Below are 25582 nucleotides of genomic sequence, written 5' to 3' on the forward strand. Positions count from 1 at the left end.
ACCATTGGGGACCGCAGAGGAATTATGCATTTCCTCCTTTTGCCTTGATCCCGAGAGTGGCGGCCTTCGTCCGTCGTCAGACAGCCTCAATAGTGTTGGTGACACCGTTGTGGAAGACTCACTCGTGGTTTCCCACACTATTGGAGTGGTCTGTGGATCTTCCTTTTCAGCTTCCGATATTCCCGACGCTTCTCCAGGATCCAGTGGGAGCTTGCCATCCGCTGGTCCTGCAGAACCAACTATCTCTCATGGTGTCGATGCTCTCAGGAGACATTAGAGCATAGAACGCCTTTCACAGGCAGCTGCCGGCTTTATACAACAAGCTTGGGCTCCATCCCCCCGGAAACGATATTCAGCTTCTTGGAAGCGATGGGTGGGTTGGTGCCTTCAACGGCAGGTGGATCCAGTGGGATCAGATGTAACAGATCTTAAACCTTGTGTCTGAGTGTGCGGAATCGGGTCTTACCTACAGGTCAGTTAATAACTTCAGGTCCGCAATTTCGGCAGGCCAGGATTCTATTGATGGCAAACCGGTGGGGATGCATCCCCTGGTATGCAAGTTACTTAAGGGTGTCAGAGTGGCTAACCCCCCTCGTCCCAGATATTCAACCTTATGGGATGTTTCTAAGGTTCTGTCTTACTTGAGTCTTGGCCAGATAATTCAGACCTTTCCTTGAAACAGTTATCTGCCAAACTCACCATACTGTTATGTTTAATCTCCTGTTGCAGAGTGTCAGATGTACGAGCTCTGGATCTGGCAGGCAGAATGTTTTCTCTACAGGGTGTCTTTCATCATCATGAGACGGACGAAAACAATGTCATGTTCGGTAGAGTATCCTGCTTTCCCTCATAATAATAAATGTGTTTTGCAATGTTTGAAATGTTATGAGGAACGCACTCTTGCACATAGGTCTGATCCGTTGGAGCAGTTACTATTAGCGATTCAGAAACCTTTCAGATCGGTGTCAGCTGCCACCTTGGCTAGGTGGGTCAGATGGGTGATGTCAGAAGCTTGCATTGATATCTCGGTATATGGTGCACAATCCACTGACTGGTCTACTGATTCTATGTTTAAAGTGTTTTATTACAAGCCTATTTCTCATGTTTCTTCTGTTATTGATGAGCTTTGAACCAGCATAATCAGAAGCCTCCAGTTCTGACATAGAATACAAAAATTTACAGCTATTGCGACAATAATTTTAGATTCTATTAAGGACACGGAGGCAAGGATTATCCCACCCTTTGGAACAGTTTATATCAACTTAAGTTGTATTATTGTTATGTTCATACAAGTATTAATGAATCAAGTTTGTGGGTTCCCTATTTTCAACCTTGTTTCTATTTTCAGGAAATGACTAACAAAAACTGAAGTGATACTCCAGCTGGAGATGGATCACCTCCTTGTGAGAAGATGTTGATCACAGGACTTGTGAATTATATTCTCTGTTGAGAATGAAAAGGAACTGTTTGTCTCTGTTGAGAGTTGGGACTGTGTTTTTCGTTCGTACTTATGGACTGTTTTTTCGCAAAGAAAGAGGAAGCCAAGAGGGTGTCTCTCTATTTTGTGTACTTTGACATGTTGCCATTGGCTGTTATGAGGAGGCGTGGTTCAAAGCCTCATGGGATATGATGTTTTTTACTTGTTTAGTTTACTTTTAATTGGCTGCTGTGAGTTCAGTAAAGAAATTGAGATCGCATAATCCTCGCCTCCGTGTCCTTAACAGAATGTAAACTGGTCGCGATAGCTGGAAAATTTTGTATTCAGCTCTGAAGATGGCTCAGCCCCATTCGACCCCCTCCTCCCAATTTAGGGTCTGGTTAAGAGTGGAGGGGCACTTATTGTAGTGCGCCCACCTCCGACAATCTGGATATTAAAAGGCAAACGTGTTTTCAAATATATATCTCAACTTTGCGTTCGCAATCACTGAAATCAAACCGAGCCTACTCGAACGAGGATTTTCAAATTCTCCTTTAATTCAATCAGCCATTATGCGTTTCGCCCCCTGCGACAGCCTTTGTCACATGACACGCATGTGTTGCTACGCACTTATTACTTCCGGCTGTCCAGAAGACAAATGAAAGACGTACTCCCCTCCCTGCAATGTCGGTGTGCAACAATTACAATTCATTGTGCAACATCATTTTTCATGGCAACCTGATTCTATAAACAACTTTCATCATGATTAAAATACTATTAAATAAGCACGATTCATCCCATCGTCCCAGGCAAGTGCCCAATATGTAATTGTACCTGTATCCACAAACTCATCTAAATACAGGATATGTGCACAAGAGTTAATAATGTTAGGAAAGTGCCTGATTTCAATCAAACTGTGGATTTGGTTTGACTGCTAGACTGCCGACTTTGATGCTGGAAACCAGGGTTCGAGCCTCGAGGTCGCATCCACATCCTGTGATTCTGGGCAAATCACTCCATCTCCCCGTGCCTGAATGTGTCACGTAACCGGGGCTCATGTAAAGCGCTCCAATACCTTCGGGTCGAGTTCGCGCTATATAAAAAATAATAGATTACAAAAAATCCATTCTCAGTAGGGAGTTAACTAGTTTGTTATATTTACATAGCTGTCCAGATGTTGGTAAAGTGCTTAATGCGTAATATATATGTATTTATATGTATAAATAAAATGTTGAGGTGCACTATGGTTACATATTTCGAATGACAAAAAAAAGAAACCCATGGCGGAGGACTGAAGCTTTGTCTAAAATCTGAGGAGTTCCTCTTTTGAACAGAAGATGGCAGTAGCTACCTATTTTGTAACAAAACACAAAACTGTTTTGACAGTACTAAAAATATCTTGTATTAAGTATTTCTGTCCATTTCCAAATCCCCTTTGTGTACTCACGATTATGGCCCGCGAAGTGAAACCTGCTCTATTTGTGTTAAGTAGATTGCGCAACATACGTCATCAGTAATGTTACTTCCAACTAAACTAGGGAAATTAGGCAAGTCTCAAGCGTATGTAACAGAGGTCTGGATCACTCGCTTCATTTTCAACCACAACCTTCTTCAGACAATGTATTGTTTTAGCGGTTTCTAACCATTGAATGAAGAATGCACTTTGTCTGCAACTTGGAGGCTGATAGTGGCGGCTCCTCCGCCAAGGCAGAGGAGCGTCGACCCACTAAACAAAAGGAAAAAAATGATAACTATAGTTATCATGTTATTTTTCCTATCGTCGTCAGTGGCTCTCGGGCAGGGCGGAGCTGGCCAGAGCAGGTGAGGAGTGGTGTGCACTCCCAAAGCGCGCCTTACCTGTTTGGCCGGTTCTCTTGGGCCGATCAAGTTCATGCACACTTTGCATGTTCCTACCAGGCTGCATTTACACAGCCTGGTCAGGAACATACACAGGCTCCCTGTTCCAGTATGAGCACCGATCCTCAGCACTCAGACCAATCACAGCGCTGCATTGCAGCTTTGTGATTGGCTCAGGGGGAACCTGTGTGCCAGGTGCTTCCTGCTGCTGGCCGGGAGTCTGAAGAAAGATGATGGAGAATGCATGAGAGGCGGCGGCTGTCAGGCCAGCCTTTCCAGGTGAGTTTTTTTCTCGTTCTTTGCCCCCTGCCCGGGTCCGGTAGCAGCAGCTACTGCCGATGGCTTGTGCGTCAATGGGATCACCTTGCTAACCCTCCAATAGTTCCCCATTGAAGTAGGGTCCGACCTTAAAACTGCCTGCATTATCCACAGAGCACTGAACTCCTGCTCACCCTCCTATTTAAGTGAGAAACTGAAAATCTCTGGAGCAAACAGGGGTTCCAGAAGTGCCCAATCCCTGTTCCTAGAACCCCTCTCGTTCAGTCGAGAACAGTACATGACTCAGTCATTCTCTGGTAGTGCCGCAAGAATCTAACTCCTTACCTCCCTTCACCTAACAACCTGCAAAGCCACATTCAGAAAGGACCTTGAGCTCCTTCTATTTGACAGACATCTGTGTTAATCACCTTCAATACCCAAGTACTCTACCCAGGAGACAAACTACCTTCATTGTGTGTTCCACCATCATAATCAATGCTTGAGCCGTATACATCCCTTGTCCGTTGGCTGCATTTGTCTTGGTTGCAGCCAACAAGTCAATATGTCTGAACTTAATTATTGTAACTAACTTGCTGTACCCTTGCATTACGCTATTGCTGTAAAGCACTCTGATGCCTTCGGGCCATGTCCGTGCTATATAAACTTGCTAATAAAAAACAATGTCCCTGAATTATGTGGTCTACAGGTCTGCACCCATGTTTTGATGGTCGCAGGTACAGAGGGGTGGTTGGTCCAAATCACTCTGCTGTCTCAAGCCTAAACAAACCGTGATCACTGTATCCAGACTAGTGAGTGAATCGAGGTGCACATGCAAAGGTAGTCAGGGGTAAACACAGTCTACCCACTATTTTCAGAGGGTAGATACCATCTACCCTGCCAAAGGTTGGGTCCCACAAAATATGCTGAACTCGACCCAGTGTAAATTTGTCACCGGGAAACAGTGCCAGCATGTTGTCTGCTTTTGTTCCAAGCAGCCACATACAGGCGGGGAGAAGGCTGATCAGATTCCAGCTGCGCCCATTACAAAGGCTGGAGATAAGTGGCCATCAGGACTTTTGTTGGAGTATCCTGGATGGGAGCTATCCGGAGCATCACACCTAGATGCAATGGAGGGGGAAACAAAGGCTTAAGCTTATCACTACAGAGGTACTTAAGAGAAATGCTTTTGACCTTGTTTAGTCCCTGTATATAAGATATGCAAAATACTAATATTGTCAGATGTGTTGTTTTTGTAAATACTGGGGCAACAAATTTAAATACCACTATTTTAATTCTTTTAGAGCGCTTTAGCACTACTGATCCCAATGCAGGGTGTCAGAGACCGTTACATCACATGTACAGATAGATACACATTAACAATACATCATGTGTAAATCAATGTACAGAATGGGTTATAGGAGAGTGAGGGTTACACAGTGTAGAAGCCATATGCCCAGAGCTCACGGTGCGACAGAGGGATTACAGTTTATGAACTGCAAGTAACAAAATGATCTATCTTAAAAAGTAGTAACCCACTTGTCCATTTGCATAAAATAAAAATCTGGCATCTGTTTGTTACTTAATGTGCTTTGCAGGAGATATATTAACCCTCTTTGCTTCTAAGATTCAAAACTGGGACTAGACAAAACAGATCTCTCCCGCAAATACATTATCTTGGGTTGTGATGACCCATGCAGTGATGACACTTACTGTGATGTCATGCGCGGTGATGCCACACACCCATTTTGCCTAACTTGTTGAGTCCCCCACCTACTTTTTATTTTTACGACTTGAGCTCTGCACGAGACACAGAGTGGTGCAGAGGCATATTTATATACCTTTTCCTCCCTTTCTCTTCTACTCTCCCTTTTTTGCAGTAATATAGAAACTCAAACTCGAAGTTATTGGAGCACTTCACATGAGCACCAGTTACATTACATGGGGAAATATTCATTTTTTTTGTTTTTAGGCACCAAGATATTAAACGATTTGCCCAGAATCACAGAATGTTGAGCAGACGCCAAGACTCTAACCATATTCCACAGATCCATAGTCCGCACCTTTGTCCCCAATGCTCACCTACTCCTGGCACTTCACACCTTGTGCTTTGCTCTGGTTCTCTACCCGACTTCCCTCCGCTCTCTCATCCATTCCCCCACCCCCTTTTCCCAGTGGCCTTTTACACGTTACCCTGCTTTTCTCCCACAGTTTCCCTCCTTCCCTCGTTTTTCTTCTCTCAGTGAGCATACCTGCTCTACCAGTTACTCTAATTTTTTCCAAGATTTCCAGTTTTTTTTTTAAGCACTGGGTATTGTTGAATACTCCTAGTGCAACTAGTGTGTACACAGTGTGCATAAAGTTTAGGATAAGCATATAGATGCCCTTCTGCATCAGTAGATGTGTTACCATTTAGTACAATTACTATATAGCGGCAAATATAAATATAGCACTAGTGAATCTTTAGTGAGAAGAGTTTCTCTAAATTTAATTAAAAAGCATTCAGTGTTGACTGCGGAGCAGTGCTTTAAATGGGCGAGTACTCACTGGCACTGAGTACCGACACCTAGGGAGCTGGGCTGTGGAAATCGAAAATAATTGCTGTTAGCATGAGCTGAAGCCATCTTGGTTGTGGCATCCATTTTGTTAGTCATGTGATTCTTCCGTCTTCACTGTTGCTTGCCTTTCTATTCTGCTTGAGTTATCACCTTTAGTTAACTCCTATTCTAAGCTCAAGCAATGTATGAGCACAGAAAGGCCTGCAGCTGCTAGAATGCACCTGTTTGAGAATGTAACTGTCTATCATATCCTACTGATGTAAGCAGTTCTGTCTCCCCTCCCACTTTGCTGACTAAGTGATTTCCCATTTGACCATGTTTGTCTGTAGTTATTCTTGTGTAGGCCTGGACCTTCTATTTGTAACCGCATGCTTACCAGTGCAGAAAACTCATGCCTATGGTCTGTGTATTCAAGTCACTACCTCCTGGAACACTTGAGGGTGTTGTATGGACGTGGTATCACTCATGAGTGAATAAACTTTTTCTTTGAATTCCAGCTTCAGTGCCAATCTCCTCTTTATTGGTTTAAGGACCTGTGGACAGAGAGGGGTAAACCCCTGCACCGGTGAGCCCCTAAAAAGGCTAATTTCCACAGGGCTTGCTGGGTGGAGTCCTCTGTGGGCAAGCGCTTTTTGCACGCCGCTCCTGCCTGATCGCTCCTACCTAGGATGACCTGCCTTGGGGGGCATGGCTGGCGCCCAGGTATTCTTGCAAGGTGTTGCACTGTTTTTGGTGTCCCTGGCCCATGTTGCACTGCATTATCAAGCATGGCTTGGGGTCTCCGGGTTTGGCTCCTTAGTGTACCTTGCCCGATGGGCTTGGCATTTTTAGGTGGGGCTTGGGGGGTATCCACGTACTATTTGCCCTGCTTTCATGGGCTTGTTGGCGATTTCCCTCTTGTAGGGCCTCACACAGCGGTCTTGTGATGAGGGCTGGGTTTGCTGTGGACTGTTTTGTTTCCCCCGCATGTCATATGGGGGCTACATTGGGTTGGCTCAGCCCCGGGTCTCACCTCTCCAGAGTCCTTCATGTATGTGCGCAGTAGGTCGCCTTTGCTACCTTGTGTTTTTGGCATAGGGGTCACTCAGTGTCATAGGATTGTTGGTTTGTGGCTGTTGCTGCGATGGTGCCATCGGAGGCTGGGTCTGGTGGTTCTGTGGCCTGTTGCTTCCGCTCCATTACCCGGTGTTTCTCCTCTTGGTCACTGCTTCGGCTATCTGCAAGCCTGCTATGCATTTCCTCCTTCTGGGGTTTGATGGCAGAAGTCCTTTGTGCGGTGTTACTATGTACATTTGTCATTCTGTGCCCCTTGCCCCGAGGAGTGTGTGCACTTTGGGCCATGCTAAGGCTGCGGAAGTGTCTTTTTTTTGTCCTGGGTATACCCTCTTTGGGGCCCACTGTGGGTTGTGTTTGGCCCGATTATGGTCATGGGGCAGTCTGCCAGAGGGGTCCTTGTGTTCGGGGTTCTGCTTGGGCAAGCCTACTTGACCCCTTGCCTTATTGCCTGGCTGTTTGTTTTTCCTTACTTCTTTGCAGAGAAGGTGCGTGGGGTTTTCTGGCACCCCTCAGTATGCTGTGGCTGATTTAGGTGGTTTGTTGCCTCATTGTGGCAGATCCACTTGGCCTTTCATACTTCTGTGGTCGATGATTTGGGACCACTGGAGTTGGGTTGTGATATACTCCAGTTTTTCACGCCACGGTGCTCTTCTGGGTGTATGTGAGCTTTGCAGTTACATGTTATGTTGTACAGGTACTATTGCATGTATGGCATGTGGTGGGACAGATCCTTTTTTCCTTGCTTCCTGTCTCAGCGTTCTACTGTGGACTTGTTTGCAGATGCTTTTCCATTGGTGGCATCTCAGACATTGGGGTCCTGTGGCCCTGGCTTTGGGACATGGGTTCTACTCAAATGCCTTGGTTAGGTCTGCCCCTCCTGCAGGGGGTTTGGTACAGGGGCAGGTTCTCATTTTTTTCTGTCTGGTAGGCTTTGGTGCCGTTTTGGCTTTGGTTTACTTGTGTCTGCCGGGGGCGACGATGGGTGTGTTCGGACATACACCCTGGGGATGTGGTTCTTTTGTGTGTCATCAAGAGGGGATGTTAGTTCCCTTCCTTTTTGATTGATCCCAGTTACGGAGCAGAGACCTTTGGTTCTGCTTAGTATTCAAGGGCCAGTACTCAGCTCCTGTGGATTGCTACCTCGCATCTCATCCTGATGGATTCCTGCCTGCGTATTTCCTTCCATCTGGCTGGTCCGCTGTAGGCTCACGTTCCTGCAATTTCCAGCTGCTTCTTTTTTGGCTTTTCATCTTCGCTATGGTTTTTTTTCTTCTCCCCCCCCCCCCCCTCCCCCCCCCTCAAACCTCTTGGCCCCACTGGCTTGGTTTTTCTTCGTACCTTATTCCTTACTATTTTCTGGGTTCTTCTCCTTTCTTGGGTGTCTACCTGTCTCGGACTGCTGGGTCTTTGGGAGTTGGCCTCTTTACTGCCCATACTCTCCGAGGTCAGTCTCCATTCTCCTGGATCAGTTGCTTTAATTCCTGCCCCCCCTCCACTCCCCACAAGGCTGGGTCTTTCTCTGGTGGTGGGTGTCCCTCTCGCTCCCTCATGGGCTCATTCCTTCTCCCTTTGGTGTCTGGGGAACCAATACGTGCGCCTGTGGTAGTGGCTCTGCTGAAGGATTCCTGGCCTAATGATTGAGTTTCCAGGCTCTCCAGTCTTCATCCTGGTGGGTATTGATGGCATTGTGACGGGCACGGTTTTTATGGCTCCTCTCCTTCGGCCCCATGCTGTCTGTTCGGACAGCCATCCTGGTAGTTCGTGCCTTGGTCGACCGGCAAGAGGAGCAAAGCCAGTCTGTTTTTTATTTCACTAGAGGATTGGGCGATTTGTGAGCTTTGGGGTGTGGCCTCTATCTCTCAGGGGTCTCTCTTCGGGGGTGAAGGGCCTCAGGTTTCTTTCACACTGAGTGTGCCCCTTCTCTTTCAGCCGTTTCTCTCCTGGTTCGGCCTTCAAAGTCTGGGCTGGTTTGCCTTGGCAGAGTTGGCACTTCCCCGTTTGCGGCTAGGTTTCCTTGTGATTCAGCCTGGGCGTTTGCTGCGTCCTTGGTCCCATGGTTCTTGATTTCCAGGTTCCTTAAGGGGATTTGGGTGGCAGTTCTTCCGTTTGTTCCGTCCTTGTCTCGAGACCGTGGTTCCCCTTTTTGTAGGTTTGGCTGCATTTGTGGGTTCTCGTGCACCCATATCTGCTGCTCGATCCCTTTGCAGCCCGTCCTCTCTCCTGCACCTCAGGCTGGGAGTTTGTCGCTGGGATGGTTGTCCCTGTTGGCTGTTGGTTCACTTGCAGTGCCTCACTCCATCTGGTTCTCTCACCGACCTTCAAACCTGGCGTTTTGCAGTCATTGGTAGTGCTTTGGGTTATGGTGTATGCAACAGGTCTGTCTCCGGTTTCCATGGTGACTCACTTTACGCAGTCTTTTGCTTCTGGATCCTATGCCCTGCTCTCCGGTTCCTGCCCGCGGTCTTCCATTGGTGCTTCGGTCATTGCCTGGTCCTACTTCGCACACCTGGTTTTTATTGATCTTGAGGGTTTTTGTCCTTCTGGTGTTTTCTCCTGCCTGGTCTTCTCCGGAGATGGGAGTTCTCCATTTTCTGGATGTGTTGAGCTTTTCGCTGGCCATTCCTGTGCATTTGGGCAGTGGCTTCCTTATGTGACACCTGTGCTCTGTGTAGGGTCTTGTGCCTTCCTTGTCCATTCTGACACGTTTGGTGTTGTCCTCATCTTGCACCATGTTTCCGAGTGCCTCCTTCCATGATGTTTGTAATGCTGCTACATGTCCTCTACCCACACATTTGTTTCCCATTCCTGTTTTCAGCTGGAGATGGTGGCTTCTGCTGCTTTTGGCACTCTGGTTTTGTCTGATGTACATGCTTTGTGATTTGTACTATTTTCTTCGTCATTACACGCATCAGTTTTTTGCTGCATCCTTCTGGTCTTTGCGTTTCACTCACCATGCGCTTGGGTATGGGCTCATTAAGGAATGGGACTGGAAGACCGAAGAGCAGGTAATGCCCGGTTACTCACCGGTAATCTTCATTACTCTGTATCCTGGTTTTTCAGTTACATTCCTAAGCCCGGCCCTCCCAGGTTCTGTTCATGGGGATTGGTTTTTGGTTTTTTTCCTCTGGTTTCTTTGGTGTTCTCAGAATGTGTTGGTGGCACACTTCCCCTTTATGTATGCCGGACCAAGTAGGGCCCCACTCCCCTGCCCACCTCCCCAACCCCACTCTCCCCAACCCCACTCTCCCCAACCCCACTCTCCCCTGCCCCCTCCGTTCTCCATCTCTCCTCCAACCCATCCTCCCTTGTCCCCAAGCCACCACCCCCTCCCCAGCCCCCTCCTCCACCCCCATCCAACATCAACTTCAAAGACTAAGACTCTAATTCAGTTTAAAAAACTGTGGAACGCAACAGACCAGTGGGTCGCAAGCCAATGTTTGATGGATTATCAAAGTTTGGGCAATAAATAACTGTCTGCAATTAATTTGTTACGGAAAAAAAAATGAAACTGCCCTCCTCATGTCCAATAAAGCTAGGTGGTTCATAAAAGTTTGTCATGCTAAATCGAGGTTTGTGGTTCTAAAAAGTTTGGAAAGAACTGCTCTAAATCACATTAGGTGTTTGGAAATGGACTACAAGAAGGAAAGGCTGAGATCTCCAAAACTGACATCAGGCGAGCCGCCCCATCGGCTGTGTGAGGAGGGGAAGCTCTGCAAGACTTCTACCTGTCACTAGGACTGGTAGCCAAGGTCCGCCATTCTCCCTCCTGGGACAGAAAAACTAGGGAATCCTGAACAACCTGCCTTGGAGTAGCAGTGCTTGTCTGCCAAAACCTGTGCCCTGTGAGGAGAGAGGTCCAGTGGGGAGCCCTTTAGAGTTGACTTCCTTTGCAGGGTGTGTGGAGACTGGTGCTGCACTGTTAGGGTCATTGTCCATGTGCAGGACAAAGTGAACGAACTTTGTCTGCCAGAGAAGGGGAACCTTGAATTGAACCGTGTGCATTGCTGTACCGATTGGGCACAACCCATGCATAGGGGGGAGTGGCGACCCCATATGTTAAGACAGGCTACCGTGAGGAGAGTGCCATGCGGTAAGGGCCTGTGTGCGGTAGTGGGCTACGACCCTATATGTAAGGAGTAGCAGTCATTAAGGACTTCAGTGTCAATTGGGCTTGATCCCGTTAGGATATGGTGATCCTGTATGCCAGAGGGTGTAACTGGACCAGCTAGTCATGTGATCGGGTTGGAGTCGTCACTAGTGGATTGAGACCACTGTGGGACCCTGCAAACCTGCCCAGGATGAAGGATTTGCACTAGGATCTTTGCATCGCCACCACGCACTCGCACTGCGAGAGGGACCAGATATTTATATTGCAAAGAGGAGCCTGAGAGAACCTAGGGTCGCCACGGAGGCACAACCACATGTGAGGACTAAACGACGTGAGTGCAACCCACTTGGGTTCTGTGCAGCAAACTCACCTGAATCAGCTGCTGCCGCTCCACCACCTGTGAAAGCGGTACAGTCAGGAACTCTGATCACCTTGATCCTGCCAGGTGTGCATTTGACTTATTCTGAACCAGTCAGCCCAGAGGAACTTGCTACTAGTTAGTGCTGCAGCAATGGAAGACTGTTGACTTTAAAAGAGCATTAGTGGACTCAAGACTTCAACTACTAGTGGGGCTTACCCTGGATTTGCCTACAATAAATGGGGATTAACCTCTACCACTAGAAGCAAGGAGGAAATGGGGCTTAGGAAACAGTCTAACAAAACACTAGAACCTAACCTCAGAGGACTTTGCAGTGGTTTGTGAATGTCATTTTTCCTTTGTGTTAGTAACGGTAGAAATAAAATTCTTCCTCTGCGCCCCCCTCCCCATAGGTGAGTATTTGGTTGTGCAATGATTTGTTGCTGCTACCAGCACTTTGAGCTGTGAGCCTCTGTTCACTTCCCTGTATCAACACCTCCCCGAGGGGCTTTGGACTGCTTGATCACATTACTACTGAAAGTACAAAAGGGGTACTTGGAGCAGTTGCTCAGAATCCAAGAAGGTGGGGCTCCCGGGAACTCAGGAGTAAAACGCCACAACCCCCACGGTCGGGCATGTAACCCCCTGCTTGCCACGTAGCAGTCTGAAATCGATTCCGACATAGTCTGTCTTGTTTGGCAATCTTATAGCTGAGGGATAGCTGTAGTGATGTCTGGTGCAGGGTTCAGCCAGGTTCCTGTGAGAGAACGTAGGTCCCAATCATCATCATTGTCCTGTAGCAGATTCTGGATCTCTGGGGAGCATTTGGTGAGTGAGCGGGTGTGCAGGAGCACCCATGCGAATGTGGAGTGTTGTGTGGGTGGTTGCAGGTTCCATTATATCGACCACCCCATCAGACCCTTCTGCTCTAAGGAGTATCATGGCTCACTCGTAATTATACCCTTTCTCCTACAGTCAGATTGATGGTCTCTCTTGAGAGTTCGGTTGATGTCTTCAGGAAAATCAGTTGTGATAATTAACCGATGAAATGTTTGCATTGAAGACACTGATATTTTGATGTTCTGATAATTGGTTATTTGGGAGGTCATTCGAGAATGTATTATTTTTTGCAATATCCACTATTATACTTTATTGCGAATGAATAAATGCTAAAATAAATTATGTTTAAGCAGACAGCATGGAAAAATGCATACTCACCAGAGACTTGTGGACTTTTTACAGGATCTACCAAATCTGAAGCGCATTCCGAGTTCTTGGTTTTTAGGGCACTCGTTGCTACCATTATAAAAACGGGCTTAGTTGTGGATGGCACCCTGCTTGTTTTCTGAAAAAAAATGATTAAAAAATGATATATATCTGGACTTTTGAACCAAATATGTAAATGAATGATTGGTGCACCACTGCATGTAGACTTAGATTCATGGTTCAAGTTATTGAGGATATCCCATTGCATGTCTACAGCTTTTCTGAGTTCTACATTATATATTGCACAAACTGGACCATTACATTTTGTTACATACATGTGTTGTGTTCTAGACTGGCATTAAAACAAATCCCAAAACCTAGATATAAATATCCAAAATATTAGAAATTAAATTGCCTTTTTAATTAATTTTCCTCAATTCCCTCTAGCCATACCTCCAACGCTAATGCAACAAATAGTCTTTATGGGCAAGCTAATGAAGCAAGCAAGCTCCTCTATCGCCACACATCCATTCAAAATGTCCTGATTAAGTGAATCAAATACTCAATGATAGTCCTAGTATAGGACAATAGTTGGGATTTGCTCAGCACGTTACCCACAAGCACAGCATGCCTTACTGTTAATTGACGACTCTAAAATTCAATCAAGACAATTCTAGATTAAGACTCAGTATTTCTAATTCCTATTGTCTGAACACAGGTCTCGGTTTTAACTTTACAGCCACTAGGTGTGCTTAGGAACAGAAACTGAACTACATTTTCCTTCTAATCTCAGAGGCCAGGGAAGCAACCACCACAGCTCACAGGTGGTGTCTTTTTGTGAATCATGCACACAAGTCATGACCTAATTTCTCTAGTTCATAACCTTTAAGGACTCAAGAGCCTCAATGGTCATTTTGGGAGAGGCCATTTTGGGAGGGGCTCACAACTGAAGATCAATGAAGAACATGTTCACTAGTCTTGTGTTCACCTAGCCCTGTGTTCACCTAGCCCTGTGTTCACCTAGCCCTGTGTTCACCTAGCCCTGTGTTCACCTAGCCCTGTGGACAATGATCAATGCTATAACCTCTACAAGCAAAGGAATGTCAGTTCAAACACTTCATTAACAGGAAGATGTTTTTAAAGGTTTAGTTTTCATATTATGTGTGATTTACAAATAATGAGATGGAGGCAAGAGAGATCACACCTATTACAGAGCGAAACTAATTAAACTGATGTGGTGCTCTGATCAGGAAGAGCAGTCTCCCAATCTTCCTCACAGGAGTTTTACTCCTAATAATATTGCACAAGAGTGACTAGTACACACAATTTTACTTCCCTACACGATTCGATTCATAAACTTTATTCGATTCAAAAAGAAAGAATCATAAAAGTATACAGAAAAAACATAACATCACTAGAAAATCATTCTACAATTTGTACATTAAAAGGATAAAAAGAAAAATGTGTACAATTTTACATCATTTGTCAGAAAGCAATGGGAACCATAAAAGGTTTTTAGACCAAACTAGCTATACAGTTTCCTGATCTGGAGTGACAATCTTATAAAACTTAACATAGCACAATATACTCTAGGGGATGATAATGATAACAAGTAGTCATAACCTTCTTTATAATTACATGGTTGCTGTTCTTTTAAAATAGGTTTAATAAACCTACTCCTTGGTTCCTTATATAAAGAACAAAAAAGAACAATATGGATAGTACTTTGACTAACTTTGTTAATGCAAGGACAAGGGGGCAGCCTCTCACACCAACCCCCTTGTTTTAGAAAGGCAAAAAGAAAATGAAGTGTGTTTAGTCTAAACCTTGTCAGGTAAAAACGCCATTGCACATGAGTGGTAAATGTTAGATAACATTGGTGCTGTAGTTTGCCCAAGCAGTTTATTGACTGGTCTAGACATGACATGCTTAAACTTTTACGATAACTTGTTTTAATTAAAGTTTTTATGTCTCCCTGTATTTTTTCGGGGTTATCATAAAAGTGGCCCAGACCTATTCTGTGCAAAGTATCGCTGACGTATGAAAGCCATGGGATCTGCATTGCATGATCAAGATTTTTACAGTCTTGGAGGATATCTTTAGAGAGCTGAAGGTCTTCTGATAGCCATATTTTACCCCATAATAATAAGGGCGAAATGCGAATGATGTCAGTCACATATTCCATTCCCATCTCAGTGTGACAGAAACTGTTAGATGAACCTGATGGGATTGACAACAAACGCTTCATAAATTTGTTTTCCATGACTTGGATCATGGCTGGGCTTTCTGTACCCCAGACCCCTGCCCCATAAGTGGCCACAGATAAGCATTTTGCTCTATACAAGCTTTTTAATTGTGCGACCGGTTTTTGCCCTAGTTTACTACAGAAGCGAAAAAGACCCTCTATGGATCGACTAGTACTTTGTACTCGCGCCTTCATCAAAGGGACCCAACTCAATTTGCTGTTAAAAAGATTTCCCAAGAAATTAAAATTATCTACTTTTTCAATGGTGTTGTTGGTTACCATAAACTTACGGGTTTTTGTCCCTTTTGGACCACAGACCATTGCAAAAGATTCTGCAAAGTTTACCTTTAGGTCCAGGTCCAACATGAAGTTATTAAATGCATCCAGACAAGTCTGCATGCTATTTGCTGTGAGGGTCATTAATACCGTATCATCGGCATAAGATAGCATAGGTATCTTCTTGCCGTTTACCTTTGGGAAATCAGAGCAATGATCCAACAAGTACTTTTCCAGGCCATTTGTATAAACTAGGAACAAGGCGCTAAAATGCAACCTTGTCGCACACCCTCAGTTGAGGGGATAGATTTTGTTTTTTCCCCCCCTGGCCCAAACCTTATTGCCACGGTTGTAGCTGCATGTAATCTGCGGAGCAGGGTAACCAAGGGTTCCTCAAAACCCATATCCTCCATCATTCGCCATAATTTGCTTCTGCAAACAGTGTCAAAGGCACTGGATAAGTCCATGAAGGCCAGATGAACAGAAGAATTCCTGGCCTTCATGTACTTACTCATAATCAGTGCCAAGTTTAGACACTGTTCGATTGTTCCCTTTCCTCTTCTAAATCCATATTGGGAATCTACAATTAGGCCCACAGAGTCTGCCCACGTCTCCAATCTAGCAAGGATTATCCTTCCTAGTAATTTACATGATGCATCAATTAATGATATTGGGCGATAACAACGAGGGTCGCTCTTATCACCCTTCTTGAAAATCGGCACCACCACTGCCTCCTTCCAGGATAGGGGAATACGAGCAACAATAACCGCTTTAAATACATTTAACAGCAATGGGGCCCATACAACAATGTTATGTTTAAAAAAGTCCAATGGCACTGCATCTGGGCCAGGGGCTTTTAGTGGAACACCTTTCCTCAAGGCCTCTTCAACTTCCTGCAATGTAAGCGAAGAACTAAGCAAAGAAGCTGTCAGCGAGAACTCCATATCCTTTGTTTCATCCTGCAGTCCTGAAAGCGCTACTGAATTGGGATTAAAAATTGCCCCAAAATGGGCCTCCCATGTCTCACCCGTTATCTGCATCACCATATTATCCTGATCATTGCTAGAAAATAGGGGGCGATTTACCACTTCCCAAAAAAGCTTGCTGTCTTTTAATTCCGAGGCCTTCTCTAAATCATCCCAAGCAAGGTTTTTTAAGTCCAACTTCCGTTTTCTAATTGCCTCTTTATAGGCGCCTCTAGCCGTTTTTACCAGCTCCTTATTCCTTGGTTTTTGTTGCAAAGCCATTTTTAATGATTTTAGAGAGGCAGAACATACAGCATCAAACCATTTAAAACCCTTGATCTTGTCATTACCAATTGGTTTTTTAAGATACTCTGCCACATTTCCACATAGGATTTCAAAGTTCGTAATAACAATTTCAGGGTCAGTTGTTGGTAATAAACAGGACTCAATTTCGGAGCTATTGGCACTTAAAACCTCCGCCTCTAACCCAATTGCGTCTACTTTCCCCCACTTCAAGATAACACCTTGGTTCCTATTATATTTTATAGGTTGGTCCCAGATTGGGTGCGTTGTGCTAACAGGGGGGCATAATGTTAGAATCGAAGGGTTGTGATCGCTTGCCGAATTTGCAAGCGTCTCAAGTTTATCAATGTATTGAGAATAACCACTGGACACAATGGCAAAGTCAATAACACTCATTGAGCCTCTTGTTCCCTGGAAAGTTGGTATTGGGAGGGAATTTGGGGCAACCCATGGTTCCATTATGCATAAATCATTAATTACAATAATGTTATTTAACGCATCACCATGGGGTGTGTGCTTAAAGTGCTGCACAGGGTGTTCATTTAGATCTTCCAAGCCACATACATTTGACCCACCAAATTTACACAATGAACAGTTGAAATCACCAACCCAAATGATAAAAAGTAGGGGTAAATCGCTACGCACCTTGGATATAGCTTCCTGCAACCTCACAATTACAGATATTTCATTTTTATCAAAGACATTGTGATACCAATTAATCAACAATAAGGGCACAGGAAACAGATTGTAGCAAAAGTAATTGGTACCAGGGAGTATCCACTATTTTAGATGTTGTTAAATTATTCAATTTTAGGGAAAGTGCAGTCAGTATCCCACCCTTTGCCCTGCCTGCCTGTGATGGCACAGCTAGTACACTAAAGGACTGAAAACCGTCAATATCCTGATCAGTTCTACTCCATGTCTCCTGAAGATACAAGATATCATGGCTACCCGCATAATCCAGCCATGCCTCATCTTGTAGTCTCCCAGAAAGGCCTGCAATATTCCACGAAATCAGGCGGAACCTTGTTTCCCCTGACGGATTACCTGGATGTTCAATACGGGTGGCCACATCCAACCTAGGGGCAGGCAAGGTCAGCTCACAGTCTACAATATCACAAACCTCTGATTCCAAGAGATTATCCCGTTGTACATTACAAGTTAATACCACCTCATTAGTATTATCCCTCGATCCATCATAACTATGTTCCACTAAAGAACTAGCCTTTTCACTGAATAATTCAATGGACTTTTGACTGGTTGGTAGTCAGTCTATCCCCTCCATCCCCATGAGTGGGTCAAAACGATTACTTAGGGGAATATTATTTGGCATCCACCCAAGGTATTCCTCACCCTACACATTTCACATACATCTTTTTAAGATTTGGGTTGCACAAAATTCATCCACATATTCTTTATATTTTTATAGAAAACTTCTTTATTCAAAGTTTCATAAAATCTGATTTTAAGTAGTTTTCATATAATGCTGAGGTGTTCAAATTAGTCAAATGCGTCAAATGCAAAAAGGAAAAAAACTCATTCCCCCTTTACAATTCCAAAAGTAATTCAGACATCAACAGACACTAAAAGTAAGCCCGGCAGGGAGTGTTTGGAAAAGCAAATATGATGAAGGCATCCAGAAATATTTTAGGGAAACTTTGAAGTTATAGGAAGATCCTATTTAAGGCCAAATAAGGATATTCTTGCAAGGTCATACAGCAGAAAGTTACCCTAAAATGCTGTTGCAGGTGGTAATGAAACTGGTCAAACTACATAGGACTCCTTTGGAGTCTGATATGGCTTTATTTGTGACAAAAAGAAAACTATGGACACCAGGACATTAATATAGAGCTCAATAAATGGGATATTGAGATATAGGAGATGGCAAATTTGGAGAAAGGAGATAAACTCAGCAAATACGCTACCATTAGTATCTGAAGTAGAGGTGAAGGGTCTATTAAGGGAACAGAATTCAGGTCCAATTGAAGATATTTGCCCTAAGAACACCTCGAAAGGGTAGCTCAAGCCACGATACATGCAAATACGTCCCTTTCAAACTTTTCATTCTCCTGGTTGTAGCCCCTAATAGTTTAAAGCTGTCAATAGTAAAACCACTTCTAAAAAACCTAATCCTGGTCCCTGCAAAGTGAGCAATTACAGTTCTCTGATTCCAGCAGTGTCAACAACTGGAGAAAAGGTCATAGCCAAATGGCATTCTTGTCTACTGAAATGCAAACCTTCTAGATGGTAGGTAAATCGGATTTCATGTTTATATGCAACCATACGCTAAAAATGTCAGGTTTTGAAATCATCAGATATGCTGATGGATTAATCTCAACTTCCGTCGACTAAATGGTTAATCTCAACTTCATTATCCTGAATGGTCTAAGACTGAGGCGAAATTAACACTTGGAGTTTGTGGTTGTGGGCGGAATCTCTTGGACCACCTCCAGTTACAGCACAGAAAGTCAAGAGCCTAGGATTTATATTAGATAAAGAACTCAGTCTTGTATATCAAATGAATATAGTTGTCTCTACCGGATTCACAAAACAAAAGACACGTCGTAAAATCTTTCATTTTAAACAGCTCAATTTAATTGCAGTGCTGACAAATGGAGCTATCAACAGGATTATGCAAATATTTGCTACTTAGGTCTTCCACGCAGAGATTGGCCAGCCACCAAAACCAAGATTTAGCAATCGGGGCACTAGTGAATCAGAGAAAATGTGACAAATTCAGAGGTGTGGCGGTTTATTCACTGGCTCCAGGTAGAGAAATGGATAAAGTTTAAGGCTCTTTGATACAGAGATTTCTATACCATGAAAATCCGTTTTAATAGACTTCTTAAAATGTTGTAAAAGGCTACTGAGATCCCTTTAAATATTTCCTCGTGTTGCGGAGATTAGAACTGGGGTACAGCATTCACTGACGCTCCCCAGGGGAATGGCCTACCTATCTCTACGTCAAAATGCTAAGCTGCTTTCATTTAGAAAAGAACCAAAAACATTTCTTTCTTGAGTAACTAAGACTGAGGGATGTATTTGTTGGATTGTTTTAGCAAAAGGGGGACTTCGGGTGTCTGTTTGAGCTCGATAAATATCTGCTCACTCAATGGGTTGTGGAGACCACAACTTTAACCAGAACATCAACAGGGTGTGTGGCGAGCTCTTGTGCAGCAAAGACTCATGCAGCCGGATGCATTACTGCGCAACAGAAGAGTTGCAGCGGATACAATTGCATCTTTTAAAGGGAGGGCAGTGGCTGAATGTATGTTAATTATCTAAATTGCAAACTCAAAGAAATTTAAATAGCGTGAATTGATCATATACTGCCAGACTGTGTGTAGAAAATTTGGAGTAATGGAAACCACACCACCCGCTAACGAAGTCTAAACCAGACAATTATCCATCCACCCTTATCCAAACATTGATCAATCCCACTACACCAACGATCAAACCTTCGCTAAACCAACTGCATACCCACAGCCAGCCAAACTTAAACACCAACTATCCATTTATACACCCAACAACGTATGGATCCATTTACTCAGTCTATATATGTATGTTGACTGAGTATATATGCCCGAGTTTATAGATGACCCAGACGGCTACTGTTGAGGTTACATCATTTTAATGTGTTCACATGCCCAAAGGTTTCTTGGTGCTTCTGAGTGAGCAATTAGTCTGTGCATGGATGCAAGTTGGTGTGGTGCTGTGACGTCATATTAGGAGGGTGAGCCGAGCAAGACTCAAGCCTGGCTCAGACCACATATGGTGACTGGCTCATCACATTGGAGCCAAACTGGCAACAAGAATGCTGCCCCTTTCTCTACCATTTTTTTTTTGTAATGACAGAAACTGGTAAGCATTGGAAAGATGAGCTCAAACAAAATCCAATAGGTGCACCAGCTTGAGCTTTTTTAGGCAGGTCAAACATGTAAGCAAGACTGCAGTTGGTCAATCAATTTTTTTTTTTATTGACTCAGACCATACTCTAAGGTAAACAACAAAAACAAGGACTATTGGTTTGATAATGGTTGTTAGCCCTTTAAGATAAATGAGTAACAACAATTTTATTGTAAATATTTATAATGTTTCAACTGAGAAATTGCAAGACTGACTTAATTAAACATTATGCGGGGTGTGGAAGGAGGAGTGGTATTCAGTGTCTCAATCACTCCCGTTGTGTTGAGTTAATGCTAGACATGGGCGCCCCTTTTATCCCCACCTCTCCATCTGCATAACTTACACCTCATCTCTTTCATCTTCAGTACACAACGTACCCACTCACCATTAAGCACTGAATTTTGTTTTACTTCCCCCTGGTTAATATTTTGACAACTGTGTACCTCCTTCACACACTTTACCACAGAATCACAATTGTGCCGGGAATACAGGACCACTGCGCTATGGGCTCAGCGGTGAATTCAAGGATTGGATGGCCCTGTATTCTGAACACCCTCTGACCGACTGAGAAACAAGCACTGCCTTCAGCCTCAACTCCAGAGCGCTCAGTCGTTTCCCGTTATAAACACCAGGAGACTAAGTTCAAAATATGCACTACACAAGCCTAAAAGCCTACGCCAAAAACACAGAAAGGCAACATCCTGCAAAAAAGCGACACTCCCAGGGAATGCAAGATTAAGTAAAACATGGGGAATACAAACAGGAACGGAATCGCTGATGTAGATTACTTTTTATTGATCAGCATTAGATCAGTTTTGTTGCCACTGATGTTATGGAAATGGATATTGGGGCCCATAGTGACCCGCTTCGATGTCCGTTTCTAATTACTGAAGGGTTTATGAACCAGAGGGGGCCAGCCCACTTACAGCCCTGTGCATAGGGCTTTAACTGTAAATGTAAAAGTGCAGGTGCTCGCTATTTAGAGTGCCGGTTTTCTCCTGAGAAGTGCCATTAAATATATTGCAGCAGTGCTGAGAAGTGCACATACTCTCCATTTCAAATTTTAAAAAGTGCAGGGACTCAGTACCTGTCCATTTAAATCACTGCCTGTGGTGGAAGTCACGCCATCAATTTTACTCAACTTCACATCGTTGCTGGAGTTTGAGTATTTACCCCGATTTGAAGTAAGCACGCATGCACAATTTTCTACACAGTAAGCCAGGCGTCTTAAGGCCGCTTAAAAGGGAAAACGAAACTTTCTGGCCACATCAAATACACTTAATCGGTCTATACACATATATGTGCTCTGCCCGTGCGCAACAAGGACGGTTGCTTCTGTGCCATACTTGGAGAAAATCCAAAGTGGAAACGGTACACTCCGCTCCAGGGGGCACATCTTACCTTTGATTACGAGCCTCAGAGAACAGGAGAACGAAGTAGGGGGCAAGGTACCGTTGATCCCCGGGAACAAGCAGTACTACGTAAGCGCCCCCGCTCTCAAAAGCGAACGCACCTGCAGAGCCACGCCCCCACTGTAGCCTGCTTAATAGATGTATCTAGAGAGAGAGAGAGAGCGAGAGCTCTCCCACCAATCACGTTCCTCTTTCGAAAGCCAAGCCCCCCGCGTAATAAGCAGAAATGGCTCTTTCGGAGTAGTAGTGTGGTTAAAGTCCTAAAAGAGCAGACACGCTGCCCAAAAAGCAAGGTTAATGCTAAATTAACACAGGCCCAGCGATCAGAAGAGAAAAGCGACCTTCCTCCGTTTGAGGAAAGGGGCAGATCTAAATGTGCTCTTTCCACCGGCGGTCAGTCCTCTTGCAAAGCGTGGCAGAAGAAATCATGCAAACAAAACACATACACCCCACTTTTAATCACGGCAGTTCCCCTCAGCGCCAAAGCTTCTGATCTGAAGACCAGACCGGAATTATTTTTCCTCAAATTCATTATTTTCTTTCCCACCCAATAGAATTCGGCCCCCGGGGGAAGAAAGGTCAGCAGACTAGTCTTCCCCCGGGGATTTCGCGCAAGGGAGGGACAGGGAAGGAAGGGGTGGGATAAGGGGTGGGGTCGTTAGGTGGGGTTAAAGGGGGCTGGGAGAGGAAGTTCTTCCTCTTCTTTTCCCCAGCGCCTCAGGGTGGGTTAGTTAGTCGTGCTTTGGAGTAGTCTGTCGGGGCCTTCGGGCGGCGGAGCGGCTGACGGGAGGCGGCCTAGTCTGGCGACAGGTGGCGGCCTGGGAGCGGCGTGATTCGGAGGAGGCGGGTCTATTTTCTGCGGAGGTGGTCGAACGGCTATGGAGGTAGGCGCGGGGCAGGCACCGGATGATGCTGCAGCTCCTTGGCCGCGCGGGGAGAGCGGATCTCCTGCGGCTGGGGGTTCTAGACCAGGCGTGGGTCGGAATGACCCGGACGCCACGCTCGGCCTCCGCAGGGGTGGCAGCGGCAGTGGCAGCATGTTTGGAGGAACCGCCTCCTAAGAAGCACGCGGTGGCAACGCGGGGGGGGGCAAGAGAGCAGGCTCTGGGGGGAAGCGTGGGGATCGGCATATGAGCCTCCCTGCGCTGGGGGCCACAGGCGTTCGTGAGGTGGGGGTGGGGGGGACCGGGGGGGGGCGGGAGCACTGGCGATGCAGGGGGTCCCCAGGGGGTGTCCATGGGAGGGGTGCGGGCGGAGCAGGGGGGGTAGTGGCGCTTGGGCGGGGGAGGGGCTTGGGCCTGGTGGAGTACAGTGAGGACAGCGATCAGGAGGGGGAGAGTGAGGAGCCGGTGGGGGAGGATTTTGCACTGTACCTCTCTGGCAGTGAGTCGACGGGGGGTGGGGGGACCAGCCCCCGGACGTCCTAGGTGGGGGCAAGGGGAAGGTTGGGGGGCGGGGGGGCAAGGGCAAGGGCCCGGCGAAGGTGGTGGGGTGGCCTGGGGGGGCCTGAGGCCCCCGGCCCCTCCTGGGGTGCGGGGCGCGGCCGCGGGTCAAAGGGAGCGGGCAGGGGTGAGGTCAGGTGGGAAGACAGGTGGGAGGGGATGTCGTTGGAGGAGCACATCTGGGAACAGCGTAGATTGATCGAGGAGACGGAGCACAAGTGGGGTGAGATGTGCGCGGCCAAGGAGGGGGTGTCGCCGGGGAAGGGGGCGCGGGCGGAGGACAGGGCGCCGGCGCGTGGGAGGCATGCGGGTCCGGTGGTGGGGCGCGGACGGTGGGTATGGGTGGATGAGTCAGGGACTGACTTGATGTCTCAGAGACCTGGTGGCGCTGGGGCCCCCTCGGACTATGCCGGTCCCGGGGGGGGGGGGATCCAAGCCAGCGCAGTTTGCTGGTAGAGGCCAGGGTGGGCCGGCGGGGCGCACGACGGCCTCCAAACGCCGGGGCGAAGCAGCAGGGGGGTCCGCGACGGCCTGCTCTCCATCGCGGGACCGGGCATCGTCGGCGCCGGAGTATGAGTTTGTGCAGGGTGCGGAAGGCAAGGGTGTGAAACGAGTGGTGCGTGAGGTGCGGACGGGGTTATGTGCGGATGACGATGAGGAGGAGCTTGATTTTGAGTCAGAGAGTGAGGAGTTGGAGGAAGGTGAACTGCGTGAGGTGAAGGGGCAGGCGGCAACCCGAAAGTTTGGTGTCTTACAGGTGCAAAAAGCCAGCTGCAGCAAGACGCCAGTGGTGAGGACGAAAGCCCCGGGGTTCGGAGGACGGGCGCAGGAGGTGCCAGTCAATATTGCAGGTGAGGGCGCATGGTGGGGGGCGTGGGAAGGGGGGGACAAGGTGGGGCGACAGAAGACATGCAGGTCAGTGGGGGTAGGTGACGGATCGGTGCGGGAGGCGGGAGAGACGGCAAAACAGACGGACCCGGCTAAGGTGGCGGTCCTGAGGGGGGGAAGGGAAGCGGCTCGTGGGGGCAGGTGTTCAGACGGACAAGGAGGGGGAGAAGGATGGGAAAGATGAAGGTGGGGAGAAGCACAAAAAGAAGCTGCCTTACATGGGCCTGGCGAGGCCTTTGGGGTCGCATTTGTCCGAAAAGATGAGGGCGCGGATTTGGAAGCATGATTATGTGGATGTGTTCAAGCTGTTGCACAGGGAAATACAGGCTAAGGAGGGGTCTAAGGAGGAGGAGTGGGAATTGACGAGACGGCCGCGGGTGCCGGTGAATATGGAAAATTGGACGTCGGCCTTTTTGATTTACGCGAGCATCTATTGCGAAAAGCATCAGGACAGGGCTATTGCGTTATTTAAATACATGGATATTATTCGCAAAGCGCAGATGCACTTTGGGGGTTTCGCCTGGCTTAGTTATGATGAGGAGTTTAGGGCCCGTATCAGTGTTAATCCTGACAAGCCCTGGGGAGAGATAGACCAGGAGTTGTGGGTACAGTGGATGTCTTCGATGCAATCATCCGCGTCCACACATACGGCTAGTGGGCTTCCGGTGTCGTATCGGCCTTTTCAGTCACGTCCCGCCCCGACGGGGGCGGGGGAGGACAAAGTGGCGTCGGGGGTGCAGGAGGACAGGCTGCCGCTGCAGGCGTAGCAGGACAGTCGGCCAAGAGCGTGGGAGCCACCACAGGGGCCTGTTGGAACTTTAACAAGGGCTTCTGCACCCGCCACCCGTGTAAGTTCAAACACGAGTGTTCTAAGTGTGGAGGGCGGCACCCGGTGACACAATGTTTTACACTGGCCACTCCCTCCGAACAGTGGCGGATTACCAAAGGCAGGGGACAGGCTGGGCCAAAGGGCTCCTACGCCGGTTAGTGTGGAGGCCATGGGTCCATGGCTCTCCCGTTATCCTGATAGGGAAGCGGTGCTGAAGCTTTACTGGGGGTTCACTGAAGGGTTTCGGGTGGGGTACCAGGGACAGCGGGAGCGCAGATGGGCAGAGAATTTGAGGTCAGCGAAGGAGTTGCCGGGGGTGGTGGAGGCGAAGTTGCGCAAGGAGGTGCTGGAGGGGAGGATTGCCGGCCCGTTTGACACGTGGCCGAGGCCTGAGCTCATCATATCCCCTTTGGTGGTGGTACCAAAAAAGGAACCAGGGGAGTTTCGCTTGATTCTCCACTTGTCGTAGCCTGAGGGGTTGTAGGTGAATGATTTTATCGC

At 46.7% G+C, this 25582-nt stretch overlaps 1 protein-coding gene across 1 annotated transcript in view; it reads right to left on the reverse strand.

Annotated features, from left to right (window-relative positions):
- Positions 1 to 22041, reverse strand: part of DDIT4L (DNA damage inducible transcript 4 like) — a 44891-nt gene extending 22850 nt beyond the window's left edge. The window contains exons 1-2 of the mRNA XM_085640849.1: positions 21912 to 22041; positions 12828 to 12954 (exon numbers count right to left, since the gene is read on the reverse strand). Of these exons, the coding sequence (XP_085496975.1) occupies positions 12828 to 12912 (85 nt within the window). The 5' untranslated portion in view covers positions 12913 to 12954; positions 21912 to 22041. The remainder of the gene's footprint in view (positions 1 to 12827; positions 12955 to 21911) is intronic.
- Positions 22042 to 25582: the final 3541 nt, after the last annotated feature.

This window comes from Triturus cristatus, chromosome 2_1, assembly GCF_964204655.1.
Source record: "Triturus cristatus chromosome 2_1, aTriCri1.1, whole genome shotgun sequence".
Taxonomy (NCBI): domain Eukaryota; kingdom Metazoa; phylum Chordata; class Amphibia; order Caudata; family Salamandridae; genus Triturus; species Triturus cristatus.